The 24,661-nt window shown below is 36.7% G+C and overlaps 1 protein-coding gene across 8 annotated transcripts in view; it reads left to right on the plus strand.

Moving 5' to 3' along the window:
* DMXL1 (Dmx like 1) overlaps positions 1-24,661 on the plus strand; it is a 136,778-nt gene that overhangs the window by 28,514 nt on the left and 83,603 nt on the right. For all 8 annotated transcript variants that reach the window (XM_043585981.1, XM_043585931.1, XM_043585946.1 and 5 more), the window contains 9 exons: positions 2,948-3,080; positions 6,921-6,987; positions 8,514-8,692; positions 12,941-13,130; positions 15,172-15,340; positions 19,865-20,077; positions 22,134-22,387; positions 22,499-23,183; positions 23,274-23,395. In XM_043585981.1, the coding sequence (XP_043441916.1) occupies positions 2,948-3,080; positions 6,921-6,987; positions 8,514-8,692; positions 12,941-13,130; positions 15,172-15,340; positions 19,865-20,077; positions 22,134-22,387; positions 22,499-23,183; positions 23,274-23,395 (2,012 nt within the window). The remainder of the gene's footprint in view (positions 1-2,947; positions 3,081-6,920; positions 6,988-8,513; positions 8,693-12,940; positions 13,131-15,171; positions 15,341-19,864; positions 20,078-22,133; positions 22,388-22,498; positions 23,184-23,273; positions 23,396-24,661) is intronic.

The following is a 24,661-nucleotide window of genomic DNA, read 5'->3' on the forward strand; positions in this document are numbered from 1 at the left end:
TCTGACCAGTATTTACTTACTATTTGCTAGGTATTGGGATATAAAGAAATTTTTTCAGATGCCATTACTAAACTGACTATAGTGCTTTTGTGTTTTCTCCAGATCCACTATTGCATCCAGCTTAAATCATGAGGTTTTCTGTTTAAGATTTTTTTTTTTGCCTTTTTCCTACTTTAATATTCATACCTCCACCCTTTGTGTTCAAAGCAATATACTGTATTATACATTAGCTATCTTTGTATCATTCCATAACTGGGATTAATTATTTTGTATTTTATATTAATTTCTTAATCCTTCATGGGATACGTTAATTTCTTTTTTTTTAGTATATGAAATTTATTGTCAAATTGGTTTCCATACAACACCCAGTGCTCATCCCAAAAGATGCCCTCTTCAATACCCATCACCTACCCTACCCTCCTCCCACCCCCCATCAACCCTCAGTTTGTTCTCAGTTTTTAAGAGTCTCTTATACTACCTTAATTTCAACTTCAGTTTATGTTTAAGAAAACTTGTAAAAACCAAACTCATACATAAATCAGGGGATTGGCAGTTGCCAGAGGCTGGAGTGAGGGGTGGTTACAATATGTGAAGGTGGTCACAAGGTGCAAGCTTGGAGTTATAAAATAAATTAAGTCCTGGGGATGTAATGTACAGCATGGTGACCTTAGTTAACACTACCATATTGTATATTTGAAAGTTGCTAAGAGAGTAGATTTTAAAAGTTCTTGCATCACAAGAAAGAAATTGTAACCAATGTATGGTGATGGATGTAGGCTCGATTTACTGTGGTGACCATTTTGCAGTATATGCAAATATCAGGTCATTCATTATGTTGTACACCTGAAATTAATACAGTGTTATTTTTTAGTTATAAATTAAAAAAAAAAACAACTGGTGTCCATTGGTGAACTAAGCAGTGGAATAATAACTAAATTTTTTTCTTTTTTTTTTCAATATATGAAATTTATTGTCAAATTGGTTTCCATACAACACCCAGTGCTCATCCCAAAAGGTGCCCTCCTCAATACCCATTACCCACCCTCCCCTCCGTCCCAACCCCCATCAACCCTCAGTTTGTTCTCAGTTTTTAAGTCTCTTATGCTTTGGCTCTCTCCCACTCTAACCTCTTTTTTTTTTTTCCTTCCCCTCCCCTCCCCCATGGAATCCTGTTAAGTTTCTCAGGATCCACATAAGAGTGAAAACATATGGTATCTGTCTTTCTCTGTATGGCTTATTTCACTTAGCATCACACTCTCCAGTTCCATCCACGTTGCTACAAAGGGCCATATTTCGTTCTTTCTCATTGCCCTGTAGTACTCCATTGTGTATATAAACCACAAATTCTTTATCCATTCATCAGTTGATGGACATTTAGGCTCTTTCCATAATTTGGCTATTGTTGAGAGTGCTGCTATAAACATTGGGGTACAAGTGCCCCTATGCATCAGTACTCCTGTATCCCTTGGGTAAATTCCTAGCAGTGCTAATAATAACTAAATTTAAATGAAATTCCTTATTGGTGTTTTCTAAGCTGTTTGTGAGACCTTCCACCCCGTTGCTGCTATTTATTGAGCTGCTGCTAAGCCCACTAGCCTGTGCATCACGGTTATATGTACGATACTAGCCTGTGCCTCACAGTTATACATACAATACCATTACAGCCGATCTGTACACACTTCTGATTTTATAGATGAGAAGAAAATTGAGGCTCAGAGTTTGCCCAAGATTAAATTCACATGACTAATTAAGTGACTTACTTTGGATGTAGACACAGGGATTTCTGGTCAACAGTCTGTTTTGTCACAAACCCACTTTCCTTGAAATAGAGTGATCTTTATGGGGAGACACAAATCCATAGTCCTTATTTGCTAAAGTGAATTCCTTATTTATTTTCAACTTTTCAAGCACAGTTGTGTCTCTTCCTCTGTGTTCTTTGTTTGGATGACAGCAGTCTTCTGCTCAACTTCCCAAGTTGGGATTTTTCCTTGAAACCTTTTGTATCTCCTGTTTTTTAGTTGATGTCAAGCCTTGAAAATTCTGCTTTTGAAATGGCTTTCAAATCCTTGCTTCTTAGTTTAGTATTTGATTCAGATCCTCATGATTTCCTTTGTGTATTATTATCGTCAATTAACCAGGTTTCCCTGTGTGTTTTCTCTAATCTCATCCATCTCTAGACTTTTTTTTTTTTTTTTAAAGAATCTTTACTTTTGTGTACTGGAGCCTTCGAAAGCGTGGTGAAAATTAAGGATTATCTTTCTAGAAAAATGTACATACTTTACATATAACTTCTGCATATTGTCTCAGTGCAGGGAGGTTTACAAGGTTTACGAGGCCTCTTCAAGTCCATCTGTTGATATCTGCCCATCCTACTTAGACCCCTTCTTCTAAAATACAGACCCACTTATGTAACCTCTCCACACTTAACACTCCCAACTAATTGTAACTAATTGTAACCAGATGCCTTATAAACTTCAAAAATGCTTTGGTCTCTGACCAGAATTTTTTCCAAGTCTTCTGTGCACCTTATTCTTTAACCATAAACCAGATTATAAATCATTCTTGGGAATATATTTGAACTTGCATGAATTCATGCCTCTCTTCACAGAATGTCTCTACCAGAATGTGAAATCGTCTTGAAAAAGGACAGTGTTCATTTGTCATTGTGTTCCCCGTCAGTGGCTAGCACAGTGCCTGGTACAAAGAAGATGCTCATTAAATGTTTTTTAAATGAAAGATTACATGATCTCTTCCCTATTTTCCCCAAACTGCTTCAACAGAATTAAAATACACCCTCACTCCCTCTCCCTGCAAATGTTTTGGTTATTTAACTTTTTTAGAAGTTGAGTTGTTTTTATAGTATTATATGAGACTCTTAACCATGTAACTTAACTCATTAATTAAATACCTAAATAATAAATGGTGAATAATGTATATATATTTTTAGGCAATCGTCTTTTAACTGGTTCTAGCTGTTTGCAACTGTGGTCCAATGCTAACTTGGAGAAGCCAACTGAAGATGAAAATCCAGATAAAACAGATCTTAATTTGGGGGACTGGAGATGCATTTGGCATTGCAAGTAAGCAATTAATAAGGGGATTAAAGTGATAAATCTGTTCATGTGGGTTTTGTTATAAATGCATTTTAGTTTCTGTGAAACTACACAACATGAAAAGTATTGATTTTTTATTCTGCAACAGGTCTTTTCATAAATACAGAGGATTCACTATTTCCCATAGTGAATCTATAGATCCAGTTTTTTTTTTAAAATTATTGAATAAAACACCTATGGAGAAACATAGAAAATGTGTTAAGCCTGTATGATGATCATTAAATAGAAACTTGCTAATTCTACCAAAGGAGACGGAGACGCTTTCCATGCTTTTGACTGGAAGTTTTCCTGTTGTGAAGAAGTATATTTTTCCCAAGTTGCTTTATGTATTGAATATAATCCTTGTCAAAATCCCATTGGAATTTCTACTTTTGAGCATAGTTCTAAACTTGTTTTAACAGGTTAAATATGGGAAAATCAGGAAAATTCTGTAAGAAGTAAAATAGTGAAGATAGCATAGAAAAATGAATTCTAAAGCTAGAGCTGGTCTAGCAGTTTGTTGTTGATGTAGGAACAGATTAGGGTCCAGAATTAGGCCCAATTACACATGGAGATTCAGTATATTAGGTGTCATTTTATATCAGTGGGTAAACTTGGTAACTTTGTGGAGAAGAAAATGAAATTATAGTATGTTTCATGCCTTACACCACAATAAGTGTCAAAAGAGGGAAACCTTGAATTTCTACACAATGAACTAAATACTAGAAGAAAATACAGGAGAATTTTTTTATCTTAGAATTACAGTGTCCATTATGGTAGCAGCTAGTGATATACCACTTTTGAGCACTCGAAATGTGGCTAGTCTGAATTGACTGTGCTGTAAGTATAAAATACACGCTGGATTTCAAGAACTTAGCACAAAGGAAAAAAATGTAAAATATCCAGTTAATTTTTTTTATTGATTACATGTTGAAATGATAGTAGTTTTAATATATTAACTTAAATAAAATAATTTCACCTGTTTCTTACTACTTTTTAAAATGTGGCTACTAGGAAATTTAACATTTGTTATTTATGTTCTGTCACTGTTGCAGGATAAATGCTGCTTTAGATGAGGGAAAGACTTTCTAGGTATAATACCAGAACTAGAAACTGAAAGGAAAGGAAAGGAAAACATCAATATCTGTTGACCATATCAATAACAAAATTCTATAAAGCAAACAGACCACACGGAATATAAAAAGTTGAGGAAAGTATTTGCTATTTGGAGTTAATGCTTTTTTTAAAAAGAGGTCTTAAAAATTAATATCTCTGTAGTAAACAAAAATAGACAAGTGAAAAATTTTAAATGGTAGTACATATGAATAATAAGCAAATTAAGTAAGAGTTGATGGACTGCAAAATCTAGAAATGAGAAATATCCAGAAAGAAGAGGATGAATAATATCTACTATCAGTGAGTGTTTGGAGAACAGGTACTCTTAAATCCTCTTTAAGGGAGTGCATTGGTATTTTTCTAAAGAGCAATTTGGAAGTATGAATCAACAGGCTTAGTTTTTATACCCTGAGATAGTAACTCCACATTTCATTCATTCATGCAGCAATTATTTGCTGAGTGTTTATCATGTTTGAGGCAGTGGTAGAAGTGCTTGGAATATAGATAGCAGTGACCAGGTAGGGACTGAGACTACCAACCAGTAAACCAGTATGACAGAATGTTAAGTGGCATTCTTCCTGCGTCCGTTTTATATGAAACAGGAAGAGAACTATATGAGATACCAAATAGAGAGTAAGGCAGACCTGGTATATAGAGTTTAGAAAGATTTCAGGAGAGTTGGTTCCATATATTTTGTACCCTTCGGCTAGATTGTGAGTTTTAAAAAGGCTTAACATGGAGAGGGAGTAGGACTTTGCAAAGAAAATTCTTTAGAGACAGTTGTCTTTGCTCTGGAGTCTTCCATGTAAAGTTGGGGAGAGGGGAGCAGCAAAGTGTTATATTGCCTTCTCAGGGCTTCCATGGGTTGAACTGAGAATTTGAAATGTGTTTTGTGCTTTTGGTAGAGGGGAAGAATCTTAAGTTAATTCAAGATTAGAGTCTACGGTGATAACTTGGACTAGACATACTATGTATTTGGGATGGTTATTTAATTAAGCAGAAAAGCCATGGGACTCAGGTTTCAATTTAGGAGAAGCTGATGATTACACTGACTGGAACACATTTAAACATTGAGCTTGATCACATTTCTTTTGTGATGTGTTTAAAACCCGTTATACACGTTAGATGAAGATCAGTAGTATGATAGAGAAAACTAAGGTACAAGGAAGAAGAGTAGAGGTGACTTTTGAGTGTAGACCTGAAGGAAATGAGGGAGCAAGGTGTGTGGGGATATCTCTGGGAGAAGAATCTTGGAGGCAGAGTGAACATTCACTGCAGACTTTGGTAGAAGTGTGCTTAGCTTGTGGCTGGAATAAAGTGAACAAGGTCAGGGAGTTTGCTTAGAGGTCATTGTGAGGGTTTGCCTTTTGTGCTGAGTTGGGAAGCTCTTGAGAATTTTGAGCAGAGGGAGCACTGAGAACTGATTCCTTTTTAAAAGGGACTGCCTTAGCTTTTTTGAGAAGACCTGGACAGAGGTCACACTCCTGGAGATGATTGCAATGGAGATCAGGCACTTTTAATGATTTGTTTTAAGAATTAGCCAGATCCATAGAAATGTGTATACAAGGATGTTCATTGCACCACTTATTTTGTAGAAGCAGAAATGAGAAAACGGTGGTGAAAAATTATTTTAAGGCAGTGCATATATACGTAATAGAATAACATAGCCAGTAAAATAATGCAGATCTATACATATTGATATGCAAACGTGTTCTTTACATACTTTAAAATAGATAAATGTTACAAAGCAAATTGTAATGTAATATGACCTCACTCTCCATCCTCTCCTCCCCTATATCCTCCCAAAGAAAGTAGACAGAGGAGGAGGGTGGAGAGATGGGTCTAGAAGTCTGTGCATTAGAATGTTAGCAGTGGTTTTGCCTGGGAATGGGTGTCGTGGCGAAACTGTAGATGATTTCATTTTCTTCTTTTCATATATATGTAGCAATACTTTCTGTTACGTAGCTATTACATTTAAGATTAAGAAAAAAGTTACTTTAATTAGGAAGGAAGTGTGACAGAATTCCTCTTTGGCCTGTTTTACAAATAAATTTGAGGTGAATCTAAGCACAAAATTGGGTAAAGAAAAGGAAGGCAATGACAGTGAGGGTTGTCTTGAGATCAGCATAAGTGTGTAGCCAGAAGGGAAGGCAATGACGTGAAATGAGCCAAAGTTCATCAGAGAAGAAAAGGCAAGTGTGCACCAAGTGCATAGGCGAAGCTGGCAGGCTTCCCTCATGCGTGCAAGTCCCCCAGTAACCCACACGTAATCTTCAATGAGGTAAATGCCACCTTAAGGGAGATTTCATTTCAAAATACTGATTTATTGTCCATTAAAATATATGATAGACTATGAGAAAGAGAAATTGAAATTTTTCAACTTGGAAATCTAATTTCCGGGGCCATTAGGTATCTATATTCCAAGACAATGAGAGTTATGATTGTTTTGTCTTAAGCTTTAAAGACTGAGAAGTCTTTCCTTTAATGATTCGTACACATAGATATTTCCATGTAAAAATAACTTTTATACTTAATTTAAAAATTTATATTTTGTATTCATTTTATATTTATGAGATGTACTTAAAATTGAGTGTAAAACTTGTGTTATCAGAAAATTTTCCATTATTTAAAGCAAGTTCCTGAATATTGTTTAGAGAAGTAATACAGAATTCTAATTTTCCTTAAAAATTATTTCTTCTCTTTAATTTACAGAACTGCTTCCCAAATTCATTTAATGAAATTTTCACCAGATGGAGAATTTTTTGCCACTGCTGGGAAGGTAATCTTGTGAAATTGCTATTGCTGTTGGTTTATTTTGGAACTTCAAAAACCTTAACTGGCTTTATTCTTTTATTTAAGTTGAAAATATTTTCTATTAAAAATATATTCTAGGGGCACCTGGGTGGCTCAGTCGGTTAAGCCTCCAACTTCGACTCAGGTCACGATCTCGCGGTCCGTGAGTTCGAGTCCCACGTCAGGCTCTGGGCTGATGGCTTGGAGCGTGGAGCCTGCTTCCGATTCTGTGTCTCCCTTTCTCTCTGCCCCTCCCCCGTTCATGCTCTGTCTCTCTCTGTCTCAAAAATAAATAAACGTTAAAAAAAAATTCTAATAAAAACATTTAAAATATAGTGAAAATGGGCTATTATTGTTCTAAAAGATAGTATGGTATAATTGAAACATAGACTTAAAGATCTGAATGTAAATCTGCCATTTACCAACTTTTTGATTTGGGGCAAGTAATTAATTTTTTTGGGCAAATATAAGGATATACCGACTTTCTAAGAGGACATTTGTAACCATTTTCATATTTTGCCATGCTGATGTCCCAGCAGTGTATTTTTCCTTGGAATTATTTTATTTGTAATCATTGGATCTCCAAACAGTTCATATACACATAATTGTCTAAAATTAATTGTTCTCATGGTTCAAACCTTTCTGTAGACCCAAGATGTGAGCTACCCTAAATCTTCAGTGAGGTTTTTTTAGGAGAGAAATGGAGTTTGTTCTGATGGACTTTACCAGTGGAAGTGCAATTATAGTTTAAAAGCAGAACCTGGTACGTTGTAGTGCCCCTTGTTTTATCCATGCTTCCCAAATTAGCAGATGCGATTTTAATTGTACTTAGAATATTTTGGGGCGCCTGGGTGGCTCAGTTAGTTAAGTGACCAACTATTGATTTTGGCTCAGGTCGTGATCTCGCAGTTCAGTTTGTGAGATGGAGCCCTGTGTCTTCACTGACGTTGTGGAGCCTGCTGGGAATTCTCCATCTCCTTCCCTCCCAGCCCCTCCCCTGGTTACATTCTAGCTCTCTGGCTGTCTCTCAAAATAAATAAACTTGGAATATCTTATATAGTAGTAGCTATTAACTCATCATTACTATCTTCAACGTTTTCTTTGAACGTTCACATGATACTTCATGAAAACTTTTGTTTAAAAAAATTGGCAGTCCTCATAAGCCTGCTAGTGGTAATTCTTTCTTATTTGATATTTGTCTAAGTGGTAAAATAAACCCTTTATCCGTGAATCTTTTCTCAGTGATTCCTGTATGGTAACTAGCATTTTCCTTGATCCATTCCTTGCAAAATATACACATTCATACCTTAATTCTCAGAGCACGATTATGGAATGCTAATAGAAAAGTTTCAATCAGAGGTTTTCTTCTCAGTTCCTCTGTGCCAACTACACCTCACACCCCTAAATTCCTGTAAGTGGGGAGAAGGTTCTTACTTTTGCTGTTTGACTTAACCTTTAAATTATTTCTGATGTGAATGTTTTTCTGTTTTTGTTTTTGTTTTTTTTCATTAGGATGACTGTCTTTTAAAGGTATGGTATAATGTAGAAAACTGGCGGACAGCTGTTACCTCTCCGGATAAAAGTTCAGAAAAACAATCCCAAGGAGAAATGGACTTTTCCTTTATATATCTGGCCCATCCTCGAGCTGTAAATGGATTTTCCTGGCGTAAAACAAGCAAATATATGCCTAGGTCAGCGATTTAGTCATTTTATCTATGTATTAAGAGAACATCATCTTTGTGACATTGAGTGCTCTTCTCACTTTAAGAATCCACAGCTATAGGACTTTGGCCTATGAAGATTTTAGTAATATCAAATAATCCTTGGCCTGCAGATGTCTGGCCATGGGTCAGCTATGACTGACACATCACTGGAGAGCCATGGGAAAGGATAATTTATCTCCATCTCACATGTCTATAAGTGACAGAATTGTACGTCTTTTCTTCTCTTTGTTAAGTATCCAGTTCTTTTGTCTCTTAGTCCTTCTCTATATTGCCATTTACATGGACCTTTCCACGTTTCAGTCCCTAATCTTGTTCCTTCTCTGTGTATCTCCTCTGGTTTCCCTTTTTTTTTTTTTAAGCTGCTTTATTGAGAGAATATAACACGAGGCCTCAAACATTTCTTTAACTGTATCTAACATCTTTATGGAAAAGAGAGTGGGTTAAAAGATTACTATTCTCTGAATTAGGTATTAGTTTAATCTATGCAGTCATGCACAAGTACACCTGTTAATAACTTCTTTTCTTTCCTTTATTCTTGCAAGACTGGATAACCCATTGAGCTTTTGCCTGTACTTAGTAAGGTACAGAGACCTATTACTTAAGTATAAGTAGAAATCCCTTTTTGTTTGATGGCCATTTTCAATTTGGTTACACCATGGAACAATACAGTTTTTCCCTTAACCTTTTGTCACTGATCCGTGGGAGGGTACCTGGATCATTTGTTGACTTCAGTTTTGCTCTTCTGAGCCAGCAGAGTATATCCAGATTTTTTTTTTTCAAAAATGTACATTAAGACTGATTTTTAAAGAGTAGTTTAAGATTCATAGCAAAATTGAGTGGCAGGTAAACAAATGTCCCATCTATCCCTTGCACCGACACATGCATAGCCTCCCCTATTATCAGCCTCCCCCACCAGAGTGTATATTTATTATAACTGATGAACCTACCTCAACACATTGTTCCTTAAAGTCCATCGTTGAGAGTATGGTTCAGTTCCGGTGTTGTGCACTGTATGGATTTGGACAAATGTATGATGACGTGTTTCCATCATTGTTATACCTGATCTTTTGAGCTCTTTTCTAGTACAGTAGTTACCATTATTCCTACCCCAGCCATCCAGGCTAACCAAGCATAGGAGTAGGACACTGTAGGACCAGTAGTGTCAGGAGGATGTGGCAGAGTGTGCTAAGGGAGAGAGTGGTGTGGACAGTCTGTACTGTTGGCAAAAGAACTCACTCCAGCTTCACTTGGTGAACTGTTGCTCTACAGTACCTCTGAGACCATTGCCCACATATACAAAAATGTGTTCAGAATGTAATGAGCTGTGGTATGTGTTAATTCTCCTTTTAAAATTTGCAAATGGGGGCACCTGGGTGGCTCAGTCGGCTAAGCGGCCGACTTCGGCTCAGGTCGTGATCTCGCGGTCTGTGTGTTCAAGGCCCTCGTCGGGCTCTGTGCTGACAGTTCAGAGCCTGGAGCCTGTTTCAGATTCTGTGTCTCCCTCTCTCTGACCCTCCCCCATTCATGCTCTGTCTCTCTCTGTCTCAAAAATAAATAAATGTTAAAATAAATAAATAAATAAATAAAAAATAAAATTTGCAAATGGCCACAATAAAAATAGCTGTCATTGCAAACCATAAAGATTACATCATTTTGGAGGCTGTTTTCTTCTGATACATCCAAGTGTTCTCATTTGCACATGGTGAGACTACCAGAATACTGAAAAAGAGGCTTATGAAGTATTTATCTTTTGAGAGAGGACAGTCACATCTGTACCTGACCTAATTCACTCGGTGTTGGTAAAAGGGATCGTGGTGGAGGCAGAGGCAGGTGCCTTGCACTGGACTGTCACGAATGCCTAGTAACACCAGTGAGGCATAGCAATTTCTCCTTCTGCTTGTGTTCGTTTTATCTCTTAGCAACTACATTGTGCAGGAACTGTGGCATAGGACTAGAATTTCTGTTTGTTACAGTATCTTTTAGACGTCTCAAGAATTTTTCTTTTGTTCCATGTCATTTACGAACCAGCTAATCTCCCTGAGCTCTTTTAGGTTTCATTTTTGTTTTACCAGCTGCCTGCAGGTATGTGGTAGGAAAGCTGACCCCTTCTGAGAATGACAGAGATCCCATTATCAACTAAACCATTGCTCTTTCTGATATGGCATCTTCACTGGGCTTTACAGGTGCTTTGTTTTTCATGTAAAATTCAGATACTCAGCCAAATGGTAATACTTTATGCAAGGGTACTGCTGGCTTGAGAGAAAAGAATGGGAAAGTGTTTGTAATGAGCATATACTTCTTCACTAAACACCGATGAATGTAGGATAAGTGGAAGGTTTGTTGTATACCCTTCCCTAGATAACTAGTTGCAAAAACAATTGGCCTGTTGTTACATGAAGATGGGACACACTGTCTTGTTGTAGCTGTCACAGGTGTCATAGACACTTACCTATCACATGCTTGCCTTCCATGTGGTTATACCTTTTACTGAGGGGTGGTGGTTATACCTGAATATGAGCAAATGAGCTACCCTGATACGAAGTGAGGAAAGGACATATTGCTAGCGAAATGCCTCACACAGAGCAGGGAATTTCTTCCATTCTCTTAGATTACCTGGCACCTCTTTATACTGATTGTCTGTAAGGTCTAGTATCTTGAGGAGAGTCACCTGGGGCCACCACACTCCTAGGTCAAAGGCCTCTCTATGCTTCTGAGTTGTGTATCTTGCTTGTTTTGTTGCTTTTGCCTAAGTTCTTAATGCCTCTTCTGATTGTTCTCTATTCAGCCCTTCAGTCTACTACTTTCTCCTCTTCCTTTATAAGCCTGTGCATTCTGCCGGTTACAGATGGGCTCTGTGAACCTTTAACTTTTCCTATTGCCTTTTGGTGTATTTTCTTCTGTTCTGATTGCGCTTTTAATCTCATTGTCACCACCTTTGTGGATGCGAATGAACAAGAGAGAAATGCTGAGAAAGAAAGAGGATAGATCAGAGGAGGATGGAGAAAAAATGGAAAAGGAAGGAGAGGCATGAGGAAGGGGAAAGGAGTAGGAAAACAATTCAGAAAGGAAAGAAGGAGGTGCCCTAGCAAGTGGGGACAGGTGGAAAGAGAGAATGGCCTAGCAAGGCTGAGAAGCAGAGAACTGTGGGAGAAGGCAGAGGGAGGGAGGCCTGAGAGTGGATGGAAAGGGGAGAAAGGCAGAGGAGTAGACAGAGAAGCGGGTGGGGAAGGGAGAGGTGAGAAAAGAGAGGGAAGCTGAAGGGGAGAGCAACCCAGACAATACACAGTTTTCCTTTTTCTTCCCCTTTATAGTTGTTCTTTTTTTTAATCAAGCAGATAACGTTTAATTAAGTGACTACTACACAAAATTTTGATTTCCTTTTTATTTTTCTTTAACTTCCTGAGTTATTTGATAGAAGCCTTGTACTGATTGTTCTTTTTAATTCTGATATGTTTGAGTATGTGTCTACTACAAGCAAGATATTGTGACCTTTTCTTTCTTACTTTCCTTTTTTTTTTTTTTTTTTTTTGCAGGAGTTCCTCAATAGAATGTAGTCTTTGTTGATATGAGTTCAGCCTTTGAACTCCTTATGCTTATGGGGTTTATTAATATATATGTAATTGATTTTGCTTTTGTGAGTGGAAAGATAGTAAATTCACTGACAGTCAAGAATAAGGAAGGAGGTGGCTACTAATTATTTTATCATGATTTTTCTTCTCTTGTGCTTCACTGCTTTTGGAATATGTTAAGCATGGAGAAAAATAAGTATACTAAATAGTGTAGCTTGTTAGTGACCAGTGTGCATGAGTCTTCACAGAAAGCAAAAATAAAGCATTATGAAAGAATTCAAATGGTAACCATTCATTGGATAAATCAGAAAATTTTTAAAGAAAATGTGTTTTTCCTTGCTTATTGACTGAGGGATTATGGCATTATCTCAGCCTTTGTTCTTTGGATGTAAGTGAATTTTAGATTCTTAAAACAAGAAGTACCACATTCTAAGCAGAAAAGAAATAGGTTAGCAGGCGTTTGCTGTGATGAGATCAAATACCCACTCAGTTTTAATGGTTTTGACTAAATATATTGCATAAATGTATATTAACATTTCTTCATTGGTACTCCAATTGTGTGCATTTAAATAATTACAGAAACACTGTAGAATATTATACCGTACGAAATTTATATGTTTGCCTCTAAAATCTTTTTATTCCTCAGGGCTTCTGTATGTAACGTGTTGTTGACTTGCTGCAAAGATAATGTATGTCGTCTTTGGGTAGAGACCTTTTTACCAAATGATTGTTTGCTCTATGGAGGTGACTGCAGCCATTGGACCGAACCAATTAATTTAACAAATAACTTCAAAAGAAATGCTTCTAGTAAAGAACGAATTCAAAATGCTTCAGATGTAAGTGTTTTTATTAGATGTTATTTCCTACAAGTTTTAAAACCCCTTGTACATTGCCTTTTTTGTAACATTCATCCTAGTTAATATTCAAAGTCATATGGTTAGGTATGAAGATATATATGTGTATTAGGAAAATGATTCTCAGAAAACTTTATAATTTGTTTCGTTCAAAAAATATTCTTAAGGGGGCGCCTAAATGGCTCAGTCAGTTAAGCATCTGACTCTTGATTTCTGCTCAGGTCCTGAGCTTGCAGTGTGTGGGATCAAGCCCCACATTGGGCTCTGCACTGACAGTGGGGAGCCTGCTTGAGGTTCTCTCCCTTCCTCCCTCTCCCTCTCCTTCTCCCTCCCCCCCCCCCTCTCTCTCTCTCTCTCTCTCTCTCTCTCTCTCTCTCTGTCCCTTCCCTGCTCATGCTCTTTCTCTCTCAAAATAAGTAAATATTAAAAAATATTTTTAAGGATTTGCCTAGAGCATAAAGGTACTTACAATTATGAAGTTAATCTTAAGTTACCTAATGATAACAAAAAGATTACAGTTGACTTAGCTAAAATAACAAAGTAAATGAAAATCTGAGAATGCAAAGATTTGACTGTAAAAATAATTTTTTTATATATATGCATATATATATATATATTTGCTGTTCACAGGTTGGGTGTTTTGTCATAATTATAGGAATGATTAGAATACTTTGTCAGAGGGGCATGTGGGTGGCTGAGTCGGTTAAGCATCCAGCTTCAGCTCAGGTCATGATCTCAGTTTTGTGAGTTGGAGTCCCATGTCAGGCTCTGTGCTGATAAGCTCAGAGCCCACACCTTCCTTGGGATTCTGTGTGTGTCTCTCTTTCTCTCTCTGTCTCCCCCCCCCCTCCCCACCCCCTTTCTCCACCCCTCCCCCACTCATGCTCTGTCTCTCTTCCTTCAAAAATAAATAAACATTAAAAAAAAAAGAATAGTTTGTCAGATTCTATTTTACTAAGTAGTGTGAAAAGTAAAAGTAAATTTTTAATGTGTAGGCTAATTGAACATAGACTAATAATACAGTTTCCCATTTTCTTGATATTGAAAACAAAGTGTTCTGAAGTGATTTATCTTTGAATACTTTGTATGATTATGGAACAACTATTTTTCAAACTTGGAGAGTATTCTCAGGGCTCAGAATATAATTAAACATATATTTCTGGGAGACTCAACAAGTAATAGAATGGTTATGTATAATAGCTGAAAGAAGTTCTTTACTACGAATCTGAAGACTCTTGTTCTATGTTTAGGTGACTTTGGGTTCTGTAGAAACTATTATATGAAAGATGTGAATAACAAAATCAGCACTGTCTGCCTTGTGGGTCACATGAAGTGATATCTGAAAAAGCTTTGCAAGTTATGGAATAACATCCTAATGTATGATGGTAACACTATTCAGTGCTTTGTGGTCATAGGGTATAAACTGTGGATGCAAAGGGAACAGTACACATAGAGACATCATTATCCACAGACACATTGTTAAAGTTCTGTTTTATAAAATTAATTAATTATCAGAAAATAAACCAAATAAAAATCGCAAAGTATTGTGTGATGGTTAAAAGAAATTAGGCAGTTCTAAGCTTATTCTTCAAGTTCAAATTTGCTGCACAGAAGTACTGAAAAATATTTGTACATTCAAACTCATCTGAAATAGGGTGTTATGAAATAAGTCGGAGAAGGGCAGATACCATATGATTTCACTCATGTGAATTTAAGAAACAAGAAATGAACAAAGAAAAAAAGACAAAAAAAATGGATTGTTACCAGAGGGGAGTTGGTTGAGGGGTGAGTGAATTAGTTGAAGGGGATTAAAAGTCCACTTAATCATGAGGAGCACTCAGTAACCAATAGAATCGTTGAATCATTATATTGTACACCTGAAGCTAATATAGCTGTAATTATACTGTAATTGAAAGTTAATTAGAATTAAAAAATGAAATAGGGTATATGTAATGTCAAGCAATCATTATGTAACGATTGTTTTACTTTTAATGATGGTTTTACTTTGTTTTTATTCACACAGGTCAACCTGAGACATTTTCGCAGAGGTCGGAGGAGATCACTTGCCCTTGTAGCACATACTGGATACCTGCCACATCAGCAGGACCCTCATCGTGTCCACAGGAATGCTCCCCTGCACGCCAATGCACTTTGCCACTTTCATATTGCAGCCAGCATCAACCCAGCCACAGGTAAGAGAACACTGTTCCAAAAATGTTCCTGGAAATTGAGTAAGTTGATTTGGTAACAAATAAGTTATACTTCTAGTTTTGAATAAGTAAAAAATTAGAGGTGACTTGTTCACCTAACTTTGTTATAGCCAGCTCAGTAATGACATAGGATAGGTTTTTGTTTACTTGTTTGCTTGGCTATGTCATAAGGCTATGACTTGGTTTGTGATTTAAAATCTTAAGAAATCGTAGGGCACCTGGGTGACTCAGTTGTTAAGCATCTGACTTTGGCTCAGGTCATGAGCTCACATTTCATGAATTCGTGTCCCACATTGGGTTAGCACGAGCCCCACATCTGTGTCTCTCTCTCTGTCTCTGTCTCTGACCCTCCTGGAATTCTCTCTCTCACTCTCTCTTTCTCTCTCTGCCCCTTGCTCACTTGTGTCCCCTCCTCTCTCTGAAAAAAAAAATTTTTTTTTTAGTCATTGAGATTCTTAATTAGTTCATTCAAAAGTTGAGATGTTCAGGGTGCCTGGGTGGCTCAGTCGGTTAAGCGTCCAGCTTTGGCTCAGGTCATGATCTCATGGTTCGTGCGTTCGAGCCCCGCATCAGGCTCTGTGCTGACAGTTCAAAGCCTGGAGCCTGCTTGAGATTCTGTGTCTCCCTCTCTGCCCCTCCCCCACTCACACTCTGTCTCTCTCTCTCTCTCTCTCTCAAAAATAAAGCTTAAAAAAAAAAGTTGAGATTTGAGCTAAAACTTAACAGGTTAACACCACAAAGTAGTATTTTGTAACTATTGTATGGTTGTTAAAATAAAACCCTTGTGTCTAATGCTTGATTTTAGGAGACATTCCAGAAATAGGGCATAAATATATAGAAGTTGTAAATGGGAATTAAATTTATCTTACTAGTGAGATAATGCACTGTTAGATTAAAAGATCTAGGATATCTGGATCTTTGAATTTTAAAATTAAAGTGCTCATCATTTCAGTAAATATTTTCTGTGAGTTTAAAAAACAAGTGGTCACAGTTGGGACATTTAAAGCAGAACTAGAATATTACTGAGAAAAAGATTAAAAACAGTATTTGCACATGGTAAATACCATCTGTACAGAAAGTGAAAAGTGAAAGCCTCCTTTCACCTGTGCTGTACCTTAGTCCTTCTCCGCCATAGATAAACCCTATTGAGTTTTTGTATATTTGCAGATACCCTTATGCATAAAGTAAACCTATTTTCATATAGTATACTGGGTTGTTGCTGTACTATTGCATTCTTCAAGGAAAAATAACAATAAATATGGTTCATTAGTTACCTGAATCAAAGTGAGAAGTGCTCTGGTAAGTTAAATATAGGGATATTTACAGAAGGAGTAAAGAGTATTTGCTGACAAATTTGGTTAACAACAGTCCCAGCTCTAAAATAATTCATGAGCCAAGAAAATGAAAGGGGACAATATCGAACTATTTTTTTTTTTAAATGTTGATTCATTTTGAGAGAGAGAACGTGCAAGCCCAGGAGCAGTAGAGAGAGAGGGAGAAAATCCCAAGCAGGTTCTGAGCTCCCAACCCAGAGCCCCACGTGGGGTTCAGTCTCATAAACCATGAGATCATGACCTGAGGTAAAATCAAGAGTCAGATGTTTAACAGACCGAGTCACCCAGGGGCCCTGAAACTGAACTAGTTTTATGAAAACATTACCTAGGCTTGGGAAATACCATTACCTTTATCAAAAAACGTGTACTGACAGTGCTTGTAATACTCACAGGCAACTCTGAGATCACTGGAATAGTTTTGAAAGTCTCTTCTGAATGAAGGACAACATGTTGAGAATAAAGAAAGCTTGGATTCTTGCTTTAATGGAAAAGTCTGAGTTGTTACAGAAAAATAAACACTAAGTTTCAATGTAGCATCTCCTTGATGACCTTCCAATAAGAAAAACTCTAAAACCTTTCTTTTAGAGTGTAGGTCCTTAATGAAAAGCCATATGTATATAACAAATCAAAGCAAAATAATATTATTAGCAGCTAGATTAGACACCATGGAGTTCTTCTTTTCCCACATTAGATCTTTTGGAATGATCTTTCTGAATGTTGTGTTTGTTTTTCAAGGCGAAACTCTTAGAGCTTCCCTTATTTGCCCATCCATAGATAAAGGAAAGGACCTCGTAGAGAATGTTCTCTTAATACCCATTCCCTGAAGATCTCTCATAAAAAAAATGGCTTTAATGAAATTCTTTGAGGTCAGGAGACAGAAGAAATGTAAGTTTTGTCTTAACCCACAATGCTTCTGTTAAAAGCCTCCATTAGCCTCTCCTTCTTGTGTGTTTAACAGCTAGGTCTGTGATCTCCTAGAGGCATTGCTGATCTCTCTTGTGTTGATTGTTGCTTGAAAATCAGAAAATCATACTCATTAGGATTCTTAGGGCACTCTCGCATTCCCTGACACTAATATATATGCACCTAGGGGTAGTAGGACTGGCAATATAGTACCTCAAGACTTTTATTGAGTGTTTGGTCTGTGCCATTATAGCAATCAGAGATATGGTAGGAGCTGGAGGTACAGTGGTAATGGAAACAGATGTGATCCTTGCTTTCATGAAGCATATAATCAGGAGAGAAGAAATAGATGCTAATCAGATAATTACAGTAATGAATGTACAGTTATAAACAGAGTTCTTGGATTGGATATATCTGTCAACTCGTAGAATTTGCCTCCAGCAGAAGGGATAGGAGAAAGGTTTTTTTTATTCTTTATTTTATCATTCATCCTCTGTAATACTGTTTTCATTGGTGTCTGACACAGGTCATTAATTCAAATTATTTATCTCTCCCTTAAAAAAATCAATAAATTTGTTCTGTGGAAAATTGTTAACCTTTTGTGAATCCAATTTAGCCTTTACTGTTTAGCAGATATCTGCATGATCTAGATTTAGGTTTGATTTAATATGATAGGCAAATTTTTCTTCACCTTTATGTTAATTAGGGACTATCATTTGTCACATTCTACTCTGAATTTGTACATCAGTATACTTAATTTAGCAATTAGATGAAAAGTACTACCAAGAAAGAATTTTTTTTAGCTGAGTTCGTTTGTCTTAAATGCCTTCCTTGAGTACAAGATAGGGATCTCAGTTTCTCCTTTACAACTTGAATCTTGATGCTAATAAATCAGAATTATCTCACTTAGAGTTAGATACATCATTTAAAGTTACTGTCAGTCTCTAAATTAAAAAGTGGTTAAAATCAAGATAAATATATCACTTGTTCCTCTGACATCATATTGATGGAATTTTTTTTGGTAGATTAGGTTAAAAGAGATTTCTTACCAGTTTGTATGTAAATTAAGGATACTTTCCTATTAACTATCCACAAACCACAGATTTATTTCTTAATGAAAATATTTTTTGAATTAAAATATCTGAAAAACAAATAATCCAGTGAAGAAATGGGCAGAAAACATGAATAGACACTTCTCTAAAGAAGACATTCAGATGGCCAGCAGGCACATGAAAAGATGCTCAACGTCGCTCCTTGTTAGGGAAATACAAATCAAAACCACACTGAGATATCACCTCACGCCAGTCAGAATGGCTCAAATGAACAAATCAGGAGACTATAGATGCTGGAGAGGATGTGGAGAAACGGGAACCCTCTTACATTGTTGGTGGGAATGTAAACTGGTGCAGCCGCTCTGGAAAACGGTGTGGAGGTCCCTCAAAAAATTGAAAATAAAGCTACCCTACAACCCAGCAATAGCACTGCTAGGAATTTACCCAAGGGATACTGGAGTGCTGATTCATAGGGGCACTTGTACCCCAATGTTTATAGCAGCACTTTCAACAATAGCCAAATTATGGAAAGAGCCTAAATGTCCATCAACTGATGAATAGATAAAGAAATTGTGGTTTATATACACAATGGAATACTACGTGGCAATGAGAAAGAATGAAATATGGCCTTTTGTAGCAACGTGGATGGAACTAGAGAGTGTTAATGCTAAGTAAAATAAGTCATACAGAGAAAGACAGATACCATGTGTTTTCGCTCTTAATGTGGATCCTGAGAAACTTAACAGAAGACCATGGAGGAGGGGAAGGAAAAAAAAAAAGTTAGAGAGGGAGGGAGCCAAACCATAGGAGACTCTTAAAAACTGAGAATAAACTGAGGGTTGATGGGGGGTGGGAGGGAAGGGAAAGTGGGTGATGGGCATTGAGGAGGGCACCTGTTGGGATGAGCACTGGGTGTTGTATGGAAACCAATTTGACAATAAATTTCATATTAAAAAAGATAATAAAGAAAATATCTGTATGTGTATATAAATTATGCTATAGGACCTAGAATACATAATTGTTTTCCTTTATAATAGGCATGTTAAATTTATCATTTAAAGCTGTTGTTACTAATAATCGTGGCAAACATTATATTGGGAATCTTATTTAAAATGTTACAGAAGTGTAAAGATAAATGTAATAGTTAATAGTAAAAACATGAGACCTGAATATTGTGTATGATAGAAATATTGTGTGTGTTTTGTTGTTCTTTATAGACATTCCACTTCTTCCTTCTATCACATCTCTAAGTCTGAGTGACAATAATGAGAAGAGTGGGCCTTTTGTGGTACACTGGCTGAACAACAAAGAGTTGCATTTTACTTTGTCCATGGAAGTATTTTTACAGCAACTTAGAAAAAGTTTTGAACAACCATCTTCTGAGCCCAGTGTAGAAGACTCTAATCAGGCAGATGTAAAATCTGATGAAGGTAAAGCTTTAACAAGGATTAAAAAAAAAAAAAAAAATGTCAAGTTTTGTTGAGAATAGCTAAGTTGTCTATATTTGGCTAAAACTAGCTCCTGTCAGAAACTCAGAATTTCAGTGGTGTAATACAGATTTGGAGTAGCTCATTTAATAATCCAGCTCATTTAACATTCCTGTTGCAAGTGGCTTTCTTTTATGGGATGATAGAGGCTCAGGATTCTCCATACTTATGCTCTTGTCAGCCCCTAGGACCTTGTTACTTAAAGGACTACCTGTGGCCTAGTAGCATTGACATTACCTGAGGCTTGTTAGAAATGCACGATCGTTAAGAATCTGCAATTTAATGAAATCCTCAGGTGATTGTACTAGGGCCTTAAAGTCTGCATTCAGCCTCAGGTAGGTTGGGAGCTGGAAGAGTCTTCGGAGGGGGACAAGGTTTAGCTGTTCCTCAACTTCTTTAACTCAGAATTGGCACATATCACAAACCATTTATATTCTAATTTAACTGGCAAAGACTAGTCATAAGGCCCATGCAGTCTCTGACTGGGTGGTCATTCTATACTGAGGACTGGGAAGCATGAGTTTGTGGTGGGTAGCTAGCCATCTCTGCTACAGTTTGTAGCTCATAAATATTTCTGTTTTTAAAAAGTTTTGTTTTGATTATAGGTTGTATGGGCTCATAAAAAAAAAGAAATCAAACAGTACAGTTAGGAAAATAATTGGATATTGTATGAGTGTACTTCCAAGATCTGTTCTTTTCTGTGCTCATACAAACATACATATGGTTGTTTTTTTAAGTTGTGCTGTAGGTATTCATTTTTTAAACAAAAACACTGATCTGCCTGCAGCTTGCTTTTTAAATTCACTGATGGGCCCTTTTCCATCTCATGATTTTTACCAGCTCTTGATTATTCCATATCAAGAGAAAATTTGAGTACTTTCTCTTTGATTGACATTTAAATTGATTTAAATTATTTTTCACTGTACTGATCATGGTACAATGACACATCTTTTAATCTTCCTGTGAATTTTTACATAAGAGGATTTCCAGATACAGAATTGCCAGAGAGTGTGGACATTTTAGATTTCAATAACTTTTGCCAAATTACCCTCCAGAAGTGTTTATAATACCCTTTTCTAATGGATCCACATAACCTTTTTTCACATCCTTGCCAACACTGGAACTTTTCATTATATTTCATAATATTTTTGCCACTTGATATGGGGAAAATGGCATCTTGTTTTACATGTCATTTTCTTGAGGCAAATTGAATAGAATTATTTTAGCTTTTCTGTGGTATGCCTCTTCCTGCTCTTTGCCTATTTTTCTGTTAAATTATTTTTCTTAATAATTTGTATGTCTTAACAAATTTTTTAAATCTGATAAACAGTCTTACCATTTTTTGAGTCTCTCTTAAGAACTTCTCTATTTTCCTAACCAAGAGTAGAGGCCAGGATTTTTGAAATAGAGGTCACAATATGCATATGTACCTGTTTTAATAGTTCAGTATAGCAGTTTTAGGTTCCTGTGTTATTGAAGGAGATCTGGAAATTGCACTTTAAGTGTATTCCTTTAAAATAGTTTCTTTAAGGTGTCCTATCAGTTATGAGTGTATACACCTAGAGCATCACTAGTACAGTGGACTCGTGTTTTTAAAAATCTAATATTATGAAGAAAATACAAATTGCATTCCAATAATATATTTCAGCCCAGAATTATATCCCCAGTTCTAACTCCGTGATTTTACTGTGAGAAAAACTAAGGTCCAGACAAGTAGTATGTTTTACTTCTGAGTAAATTGTGGTACAACCAGTTTCGCTATTTTCTAGTCCAGTATTAGTACCCTACCATTAATCCACTGAGTCAGTCCTATAGGCCCTCTAGAATTAACTCTAATGGTCTTATATTCCTGGAGCAAAGTTATTTTTAAAAAGGAGCCACTTTCTTGTTTATAGGAAAGCCGTTATGTTTTAATCTTGAATGTATTTACAAGGGTGTTTCTTAATTTATAGTAATAGCTTAATTGTACTTACTGGGTCATGAATTCTTTTGCTCATAGAAATGGATGATGGTGTTGATGATCTGAAAGCAAATCATGAAAAAAAGGAATTGGGCAGTGATAAGATGGTACCAAATTCAAGTTTTGTACCATTACCCTCCGCTGCCATTGATCATCAGATTGAAGTACTTCTGTCTGAATGGAGTAAAAATGCAGACATGCTATTCAGTATTCATCCCATGGATGGTTCTTTGCTGGTTTGGCATGTGGATTGGCTGGACGAATACCAGCCTGGCATGTTTCGTCAAGTCCAGGTACTATTATTACGATCTCTGGAGAGCTACTTCTTGTTAAATGTGGGTACTGTTTTGTAATACCTCTTTTTATTATTTCATATGTTCTAATGCTTGCTTTCTTAATTCTAGGTGTCCTTTGTTTCCAGAATTCCTGTAGCTTTCCCCACAGGTGATGCAAACTCTCTCTGTAAAAGCATAGTGATGTATGCCTGCACCAAGAATGTTGACTTGGCTATTCAGCAAGGAAAACAAAAACCTTCTAGTCTCACGCGGTCCACATCAATGCTAATCTCCTCTGGTCACAGTAAATCAACTAATAGTTTAAAATTAAGTATTTTTACCCCTAATGTTATGATGATTTCAAAGCATGCTGATGGCTCTCTGAATCAGTGGCTGGTCAGTTTTGCTGAAGAATCTGCTTTTTCTACAGTTCTCAGTATTTCTCATAAATCCAGATATTGTGGTCATCGGTTTCATCTTAACGATTTAGCTTGCCATTCAGTATTACCATTACTGCTGACGACGTCACACCATAATGCACTAAGGACACCGGATGTCGATAACCAAAAGCAACCTCATGATCCCATAAATATTGAAGAATGTTCTTTGGCACAACAGAATAAAAGCAGCGTTGATGTGACATTTCAGGATCCCAATGCAGTTTATAGTGAGCTTATTCTTTGGAGGGTTGATCCCGTTGGGCCATTGTCTTTTTCTGGAGGTGTTTCTGAACTGGCCCGGATTAATTCTCTACATGTTTCTGCATTTTCCAATGTGGCGTGGCTGCCCACTCTTATACCCAGCTACTGTCTAGGTGAGCTTTCTAATTCTTATTTAAGAGATTTAGATTTTCTGACATTATTATTTAAGGGTTAAATTGTAAGTGTCCGTAAATACTTTCTAGGTGCATACTGCAACTCTCCTAGTGCATGCTTTGTAGCAAGTGATGGGCAGTATCTGAGATTATATGAAGCTGTTATTGATGCCAAGAAACTTCTATATGAGCTTTCCAATCCTGAAATTTCTGTAAGTAAATGGCTTTTAAAATTAAGTGTATAGTATGATGTTTTTAGATAAGTAATTTATATTTATTGGGCATGTTCTAGAATTGTGACCTATAATTTGTAGTAAATAGATGTATATTTTCTAGTTATTTCATTTTTTTCACATTTGTAAGGTACCATTATAGTGATTCTTAGCTTCTTTAAAAAGAAACCATTTCTTGGGGCGCCTGGGTGGGGCAGTCGGTTAAGCGTCCGACTTCAGCCAGGTCACGATCTCGCAGTCCGTGAGTTCGAGCCCCGCGTCGGGCTCTGGGCTGATGGTTCAGAGCCTGGAGCCTGTTTCCGATTCTGTGTCTCCCTCTCTCTCTGCCCCTCCCCTGTTCATGCTCTGTCTCTCTCTGTCCCAAAAATAAATAAACGTTGAAAAAAAAAATTAAAAAAAAAAAAAAAGAAACCATTTCTTTTATTCATTCCAAAAGTAAAGTCTGGTTTCCTACAATATGTGTTTCTCTAATACTTCTTTGCTCAGAAATGAATGAGGATGACTGGCAGGATAAATGTGGAAGTTATGTTGATTCACCTGTAGTGTTTTCAAGACACTGGGAGCTGGAGTAGCAGCAGTAGAATTTTAGTCTTAAACCATGAAAGAAAAAAGCTCTCAACTTCGTTGCAGTTCAGTTATTGTCCTTTCAACTCCTCACAAAGCCTTTGTCTTATGATAGGCGGTGCTTCTTCCTCTACACAGCTAATAGCAACCCACCAGCAAGCCAGCATTTCCACTCTTGGCTTTGGTGTCTTTAAATGAACCCTGAGGTAACCTTCAACCTCACTGAGCTTATTGTTCAGGGAATTCAAGCCATCTCCTCAGCTACCAGTTAACGTTTTTGTTAATGTTTTAGTTATATAATTGCATAGTGTCACTGGTCTGCTCCAATCCTGTTTTTTTCCTATTTTTAATGTGTGGTTTTTCAGAATGCAGGGTTTTTCAAAACACATACAAGAGTGTTATAGGAGAAACACGCATATTTATTGAGGGCCTTCTATTTTTCAGGTATTATTTAAATGCTGGGAATTTAGATGTGAAGAGAGCAGACAAAAATCTGAGCTTACATTCTAGTGAAGGGCTATAGGAAAAAAGGTAAAAATATATTAATAAATACTGTGGAGAGAAACCATGTTGCAGAAGTAGTGGAGAATGCCAAATAAGGGGCCGGTCAGGATAAGCCTCACAGAGAAGGTACCGTTTGAGAAAGGATCTAATGGAGATGAAGGAGCTAGCTATGTGAAT

This window comes from Prionailurus bengalensis, chromosome A1 (assembly GCF_016509475.1).
Source record: "Prionailurus bengalensis isolate Pbe53 chromosome A1, Fcat_Pben_1.1_paternal_pri, whole genome shotgun sequence".
In the NCBI taxonomy this organism is placed as follows: Eukaryota; Metazoa; Chordata; class Mammalia; order Carnivora; family Felidae; genus Prionailurus; species Prionailurus bengalensis.